The 9186-nt window shown below is 33.0% G+C and overlaps 1 protein-coding gene across 1 annotated transcript; it reads right to left on the bottom strand.

Moving 5' to 3' along the window:
• Positions 1-3568: 3568 nt before the first annotated feature.
• LOC144969049 (thrombospondin-2-like) lies at positions 3569-8750 on the bottom strand. Its single transcript, XM_078908072.1, has 3 exons — positions 8219-8750; positions 5377-5544; positions 3569-3624 (listed from the first exon to the last, which is right to left on the bottom strand). The coding sequence occupies exons 1-3, from the start codon at positions 8532-8534 to the stop codon at positions 3569-3571; spliced, it is 540 nt and encodes a 179-aa protein (XP_078764198.1). The 5' UTR covers positions 8535-8750.
• Between the last annotated feature and the right edge of the window lie 436 nt (positions 8751-9186).

The following is a 9186-nucleotide window of genomic DNA, read 5'->3' as shown; positions in this document are numbered from 1 at the left end:
AACTTTTCATATGCCTTGTGATCAGAATGTGTAAAGTCAAAACATGATCAAATTTTTTTATTTTTTTTTTAACCTATGGATACGCTTTTATGCTCGCCGGGAAATATTTCATACGGGGCGTCCGCCATTGTTCCGATAGTTTAGAGCCAGTTTTACTAAGTTACCATGCGTCATAAGGAAGGAAGTGACGTTACGACTGTTGAAGAGTTTTGTCCTTCTTTCTGCAATTACGGATATGATTTGTCTGTTGTGGTTGGTAATAATCTTTTTCATGTTTTGTGCACAGCTGTAGCTTATCTTGACGTTGTTTCTGTTGATCATTTTGTGCAGGCGGTGGTTCTTAGGAAAATGTTTATGGATGAGTGCAAGGAACTGTTTGCCGATATTTGAAGTGGCTGTGTTGTTGAATGGCGGGTTGAACCATATTATGTTCCTTTTTCTGCTTTGTTTTGGTGTTGTGGCTTGCATCGCATTTTTGTATTTCAGTGCTGAGGTGTAACCGCACTGTTTGAGTACCATTTCATAGTCGTGTTTTGTTTCATTGAACATGTCTTCATTTGCAGAGAGGTTGTTTAGCCGTTGTTCTATCATTGTAGGTATTTGTTTTATTATCGTGGGTGGGTGGTTGGAGTGTTTGTGGGTGTATAATGGAGCGCTGTTGGGTTTCTTATATGGTTTGTACGTAGTAGTTTTGAGGCAGTGAGTTGTGTCCAGGAAACGACTTGGTGTAGGTTGGTTTCTATTGTGATTTTGAGGTCTAGATACTTGAATAGTTTTATTAGCAGTGGCGGTTCTAGCCTATTTACATTGGCGGGGCAAAGATGCTTCGGTCATATATATATATATATATATATATATATATATATATATATATATATATATATATATATATATATATTTTTTTTTTATTTTTTTTTATTGCTTTTTTTTATTTATTTATTTATTTATATATTTATTTTTTGATTTATCTTTTCATTTTTTTAAAAGTTATTTATTTATTTTTTAATTAATTTTTTTTTTAAATTATTATTTTTTTCACCTTTAAAAAATAATATTTCAACCACAAATATCACATTTACAATGAAATGACAATACCAGTAGATTTTAATTATTCCAAACGTAATCAAAAATGAATCACGAAAGAGAATACAACTAAAAAATAAAGCGACGAGACATAATGCGACAACACCTTGACAATACAAGTCCATTTCGTTCACTCGAAAAATTAAAGATTTGCTTTAATCCCTCAACGGCGAGATAAATATTTCTGTTACATTACTGGTTTTCAGTAGTATGTAGTAACCTTAAAGTTTTAATCGAGAAGCAACAACAGCGATATGACTCGAGTTTCATTCAGAGCTCAAATTGCATTTCACTGCTGTCTTGATGATTAGAATGACTGTGCCGGTGGTCGTAGTGGTTGGAATAGTGGTAGCGGTGGTGGTGGTGGTGGAGGAGGATGTAATTATGGTAGTGGTTTTGGTGATGCTGTTGGTTAGAATGATAGTTGTGGAGACGATGACGGAAATTTTATGATGATGTTGATATTGTTTTTATTGCTATTGTAGTACTTGTTGTTAATATTGTTGTTGTTGTTGTTGTTGTTAATGAAGAAGAAGATGATGATGATGATGATGATGATGATGATGATAATGATGATTATGATGACAACGACGATGTCGTCGACAATGATGGTTACCATACGATATTACAAAGTTTATTCAATCTTAGGCTTTCGACAATAAATCATACAATTTGATGACCACATACATGAAAGTGGAAAAAAATGGTAAATGGAACCAAACAATAAACTGATACGATTAATAACCACAAAAAAATACAACAATAGTAATACCACCAATACGTACAATAATAATAATAATAATAATAATAATAATAATAATAATAATAATAATAATAATAATAATAATAATAATAATAATAATAATAATGATGATAATAATAAATAATAATAATAATAATAATAATAATAATAATAATAATAATAATAATAATAATAATAATAATAATAATAATAATAATAATAATGATGATGATGATAATAATAATAATAACAATAATAATATTACCATCATCATTACTACCACCACCATCATTACTACTACCACCACCGCTACCACTATCACTACCACCATCACCATCATTATTACGTTTCCAATCATTTTTTCTCGTTTTTAAAAATTTGATATCTATCAAAACAGACGAAATTCCGGTCATTTTTTTAAAGGGTAGTTAAAATATCTACGATTTTATTAGCCCTGAAAACTACAATTTTTATTTTCCTATTTCAAGTAGGCAGGTCTGATATGACAAGTATCAGTATCAGTTCCATAGTCAAAATAAGACAAACAAAAACAAAGTTTATTTAATCTTAGGCTTTCGCCAATACTTCATACAATACAATAAAGACAAAATAATGTTACCAATTTCTCCTCATGCATTCGTTAGACTATAACAATAACGACCGTGTTATCTTTACTCTTTACCCAACCAACCCCGAGCTTCCCGCCTCTTCATCGCGAACAACTTCTTATGTATGTAGTAGCTTCAGGACGGGCAAGTACGGAATCTGCCCACCCTTCCGTATTTCCTCTATAACTTAGAATTCAACTCTCTCCTTTCTCAGAAGAGTATTTCTCGTATACTAATTCAATTGTTGAGAAAACCAAAATGGTGGTTGTATTTTATATATTTATTTAGTCGTGACTTTTGAATAAAAGTGTTTTGTTTTATTAGACGGAATACAATAGAAAATTACATTGTTTTGCAAAATTATTTTGTCTGGCAATAAAAATACAGCGGTAATTAATTTAAGAATTAAAAAAAAAAGAACTAACAAATTAATTTGTTAAAAAACAAAACAAAAAAACCCCCAAAACAACAACAACAACAAAACACAAATAAGAAAACAGTTTAAATAAATGAGTTTTGAGAAGCACTAAAGAAAACGAGAAAAAAAAGAAAAGTTTAAATGGATAAACAAATATATAAAAACAACACAAATTAATACTAAATTGATATAAAATTAGTAAATTAATAAATTTAATTCAATACTGGAACATTCCCAAAGTCATTACATCAATGGTACCAGCACAAGTAAGGCAATAAATAAGAAAAAGTTCGTTTGCCAAAATCTCTATTTAGTTTTCACTGGTTAATAAGGTGGGCTCATTTGAATTAGCCCGACCTAGTACTGGAGAGGCCAGACAGCAAAAATCGGAATTAGTTCACCGTCAGGCGACGTGACGATGAGATGACGATGTGGGCGGAGTGGAGTGGTTGGGGGGGGGGGGGTGAAAAAAAAAGAACAGGGGGGGATCCTGGGTTATGCATTACGGGGTGCATGGTGATTCTCAATCTATCAAAAATACACACAAATTGATTTCAGTACGAAGTATAAAGTTTAAGTAGTAACTTTTGAAATTATCTAATTTAAATTTGATTATTTCAGACCTGGTAATACAGCATATAACTTGAAAAAAACAGGCTGGTATTTGCCCACCCTGCCCATTATTACCAGCCGTCCCTGTTTATTAGGTTTTTTTTTTCATTCTCTCAATGTCGGATTTCGATGTTGTGCTGTGTGCTCCTCGTCCGTCGTCCCTGTAGAGGCCGAAGTTTATGTTTGCAATGGCAATGGAGCCCCTGATTTAAATCATATCCAAAGAAAGAGGGGTGGCATTTGTCATAATAAAGATTATTCACATTTATTTTATTAAAGTTTTATTTTAGTAAGAACAGAATTCATCTCACTCCAGTTATATTCGGTAGGCTTAGAAAAACTTTACCTTCTAATATTAGATTATCTTTCCTTTAATAGCCTTCCCTCGAATTAATTTCAAATTATTGAATACTTTTCGTTCTACCTTCTTTCACGTAGCCACTAGTTATAAAAGCGGACTGATCTAATCTTCCTCACTGTCTATTCTCTATAATTTATACCCGGATGGCCAGCCATTCCATCCTTCACATTATATATATATATATATATATATATATATATATATATATATATATATATATATATATATATACATATACATATATAATATATATATATATATATATATATATATATATATATATATATATATATATATATATATACATACATAAATTAAAGATTTTTATCTTTTAGGACTTTGTGGATATTGTGATGAATTTTGATTTCCACCATAAAGACGCCGGAGCTTCTGTTTTACCAGTTCAGCCACTGAAGGATCAAGAATCAAACCTGAGCCCGCCGTCGGAGGAATAATACAACCCTTCTCAACTAGAAATGGAAACTCACAGGCCTACCCGTCTGATATTATATTGTCATAAGTTTCGTAATATTTCAATATTTCTATTTGTAACTGCCATAATCATTATTCATCTCATTTCATGAAATTTCATCTTTCTTTTTTATATAATTTTTAACAAATCGTTAATTGTTCTTTATTTCAAAGTAACTAGTAAATTCTAGGGGCTTATTCTTCACATCTTTATTTTATGCATAGTCGAGTAGCTCTTAATACTCATTTTGAGACCATGACAGCATTAGCGTATTTTATAAAACGAAAATATCTAAACATGTGGACATCCTCGAAATTCGCTGCAATACAATGGAGGTCATTGATCTAAGACTATCCCTCCAGAATGCAAGATACAACATCAACTGTATATACCGGCCGCCAGCAACATGAAAAGCAAAATAAAATTGCCCGATGTTAGGGAAGAAATCAACTAGATTTTAACTTTGCAACACACCGCTAAATTTCGTGAATCACTATTAGAGAAACAAGTACCATATCGTAAAAGCACCAACCCACTCTGCTGGTCATTTTTTAGATTGGATAATTGTGGAGGATTCAGAATCCTTCAAAAAACCAACGTCATCATGGAATACCTCCCTTTTCGGACCAGTCCCTCATTTCATTCAATCTCGACGTTTAAAAGCAATGCCAAGAAGCCATCATCACATCAACCAATTCCTCAAAGGTATTAATTTGAACAACTTCACAGACGATTTAGAAACAATATTCACTCATCAAAATTCAACGATTTCTCCAGATCAGTGGAATGAAGAAAGGGATCTTCATTTATTTATTATTTATTATTTTATCAAAGATTTCATCATCATCATCATCATCATCATCATCATCATCATCATCATCATCATCATCATCATCATCATCATCATCTTCTTCTTCTTCTTCTTCTTCTTCTTCATATAAACCGACTTATCCAATGATACTGAGGATTAATGTATATATGTTGAATACCTCTTCCGCTCTCTCTCCCCAAATAATAATAAAGGGATGTTATTCTTCTGACAGGTTCTATATTGCTCGCTAAGTCAATGTGAATACTTACTTGGACAGGGATTAGTGTTACATCCGCCCTTTGATTCCGTTGCTGATCCCACACAGTCGTCACCACCGTGTTTTGGAGCTTTGCATACCCTGTTCCTGGTTTGGGTGCCTCCACCACAGGTGACTGAACACGAATCCCATGGCGACCAGTCGCCAAATACACCGTCCACTGATGAAATAATATTTATTCATTTTGCAAATAAACAGTAAACAGATATAGAAATAGATTAATATATATATATATATATATATATATATATATATATATATTATATATGTATATATATATATATATATATATATATATATATATATCTAAATCTATTTTTAGTTACTTATATATATATGTGTGTGTGTTTGTGTGTGTATAAGATATATATATGTATATATTAATATATATATATATATATATATATATATATATATATATATATAAACAAATAGAATTAATAAATCGGGTTTACAAATATAATGTTTAATAAAGAATAAATAAGCGTTTTAAAACACCATTTCCCAGTAAGTTTTTGAGCGAAAATAGTATAATCTAAATATTAAATACGCCTGTGACGCCAAAGGACTTTCTCAAAAACCAGTTTAATTCGTCGATACTTCCAAAATCGGATGGCTATTCTTGCCCTCACTTTTGCCTGTCGCTCCAAACATTGGCTTCCAGACTAAAATAGTGCCGCTGTAACGTAAATAATGATGACATAATTTGTAAATGGTCCAATGTCATTGTTAAATGAGACCCACTCAGTGCAGACTTTTTATTTGTATTATTATTATAAATATTGTTTGATATAGCGCCAGTATCACAAATGGTGCTCAGAGGTGCTTTACAACAGTTTTTATTTGGTATCACACACGTTCATTCATTCCAAGTTCACATAGATTCACGAAAAGCATAATGAAAAATATTGATGTAGGTCATTGGCTAAAAGGTATAAATATATGGCTTTTACTCTAGAAGATAGTAACAATCAAATGTGAATATTTATAGCGGTTAAAAAAAAAAGAAGTATTTGAAATCAGGGAAAGGCTTTATGGGCACCCTGTACAATCTAGTGTTTATTAAATTAGCTAATGAACACTATAGGAGAAACTCAGTCACGCTAAGTTCAAAAACTTACATAGATTTACAGGTCCTATTGAACACTACATGATCTCATATTATTAGCATGTGGACCACCAATTCCGATTGTGAGAAACTAGACGTAGTAAATAACAAAATTTCACACTCATAAGCTTCATAATTTGCAGTGGCATATCGTCTTTCTGTGAATCATTTAAAGCAATGGATATTGAAATATTGTAAAAAGAAATTGTAAAATATGCAATGATATGGGATACTTCCGATTCATCATCATAGCTTGTCGCTCCAACACCGAACCCACAGCATCTGTGGAGCAGACTCTCAGGTCATTGTCTTTGCAGCTGGGCCCATCCTGGCATTCTCTAAGGATGTGCTCCATCGTGTGTTCTGGGCATCCACGTCTACACAAGCTAGTCTCAACAAGTCCCCACTTTTGCATGCTTCCAGCTGTTCTCCCAATGTTTGCCCGTGCTCTGTTCAGTGTTACCCATTCATTTCTGGGGAGCTCAGTTCCATAGGGCAGTTCTTCTCTCGGATCTTCAACAGCTTCATTTGCATGGTTGTCCCACTCCCTCCATGTGGAAAGCCTGTATATAACACCACAACACCAACTTCCAATCGAAACACACCGGGGTGATTCATTTTACGAAACCGATCACCCTGAGAGATTATTAAGAAAAGGAGGTCATCGCTTACAAAAAAAACCCATCAAAAACAAAAACAAGACAACCACAAGCTAATAAAACTCTCTCTCTCTCTCGCTCTCTCTCTCTCTCTCTCTCTCTCTCTCTCTCTCTCTCTCTTTCTCTCTCTCTCACTCTCTCTCTCTCTCTTCCACACATAACACACACACACACACAAAGACACACACACCCGACGAATTATTTCACTCACAAACATAAGGTTGTGTGTGGCGGGTGTCATATACCGTACGCATATCAATGTAATAACATTTATTTCATTCATCATTGGATAGAGATTGTCAAGACGATTATTTCACATTCATAATGATCACTCCTTTTCTTAAGCATACTGTGCATTTGTCATGCTTCTGGATTATTATTTTCACCGCTATATTGGATTTATTGCACGGATACGTTTTACGCCCATTTCTCACCAAAACTTTATTCGTTGTTTCAATTCCGCTCAATTTGGAACTCCTTAGTTACACATCGAACGATTTTTTAAATTTTATTTTCCAAGACTTTTCTACAAATAAGACCTATAAAATATCTCTGTCGTCTATCTGGAATTTAGTAATGTATTTATGTCTATTGTTTTTTGTTGTTGACTGTAGAAGGGTTTTGAGCCCGAAACGTCACATGTTTGGTATTTTGATTTCTTTTGAAGCTGTTTTATTCATTTTTGTTCATCATTTTTGGTGGAATGATGCCCTTCTTTAGTTTGAAGTACGAATAGTGTAAGTAACACGACTTGTCCTTACGTATGGCTGATGAGGCTAGACTTCGCAAAAACAAAAAATGTGAACGTGTCGGGTTTTTCCTTAGTCAACAATGTAGATGATGATTTAGAAAACATAAGATCAGTATGTAATTCTTATCCATCTTTTTTTTTTTGACGTGAAATAAGAAATTCAGATCTTTGTCTTTGTAAATTAATTTGAAGGTTTACTTCAATCTAAATTCTGCTTTTATTGTTTTGTGAGCTGCACGAAATAAAATTTGCATTTATTACGGTGATGATATTAAAGAATTTTAAAATAGCATATAAAATTATTCAAGTTGCTTACATTTATACGTGTAAATGGACACACTTATTGCAGCAGATGCAGAAGTTCCCTTATAAAGCTGACACAGTTTGTTCGTTGAATCATAACTATATGCTTCACAGGCTCCGTGAATATTCGTATTTTTATTCTTTATGCTGCAAATAACACCACACTCAAGTGATGATCGTATCTTTTCAACGGCCTCTGAATTTAACAAATTTTTCACAGTTGATTTTGTCCGGAATTTAAAAATGGATTTTGAATTGACACACCGTACTAAAAAATACAGTAAAATGATATTTCGACATATAAATAACGCCATTTTTATAAATTCCATACGACGTTATGACTAGAGAACAATTCACTTAACATCTATACAGGGACGGCTGGTAATAATGGGCAGGGTGGGCAAATACCAGCCTGTTTTTTCAAGTTATAAGCTGTATTACCAGGTCCGAAATAATCAAATCTAAATTAGATAATTTCAAAAGTTACTACTTAAACATGATACTTCGTACTGAAATCAATTTTTGTGTATTTTTGATAGATTGCGAATGACCATGCACCCCGTAATGCATAAACCAGGATACGCTCCTGTTCTTTTTATCACCCCCCCCCCCCCCTTCCTCCCCAACCACTCCACTCCGCCCACATCGTCATCTCATCGTCACGTCGCCTGACGGTGAACTAACTCCGATTTTTGCTGTCTGGCCTCTCTAGTTCTAGGTCGGGCTAATTCAAATGAGCCCACCTTAATAACCAGTGAACACTGAATAGAGCTTTTGGCAAACGAACTTTTTCTTATTTATTGCCTTACTTGTGCTGGTACCATTGATGTAATGACTTTGGGAAGGTTCCAGTGTTGAATTAAATTTATTAACTTACTAATATTATATCAATTTAGTATTAATTTGTGTTGTTTTTTTATATTTGTTTATCCATTTAAATTATTTCTTTTTTTTTTCTCGTTTTCTTTAAGTACTTCTCAA

Source organism: Berghia stephanieae, chromosome 1 (assembly GCF_034508935.2).
Source record: "Berghia stephanieae isolate SIO BIC M18660-M18661 chromosome 1, UCSD_Bste_1.3, whole genome shotgun sequence".
Taxonomy (NCBI): Eukaryota; Metazoa; Mollusca; class Gastropoda; order Nudibranchia; family Aeolidiidae; genus Berghia; species Berghia stephanieae.
Note: the sequence above shows the minus strand (reverse complement) of the source record. Positions and strands in the feature narration are given on the sequence as shown.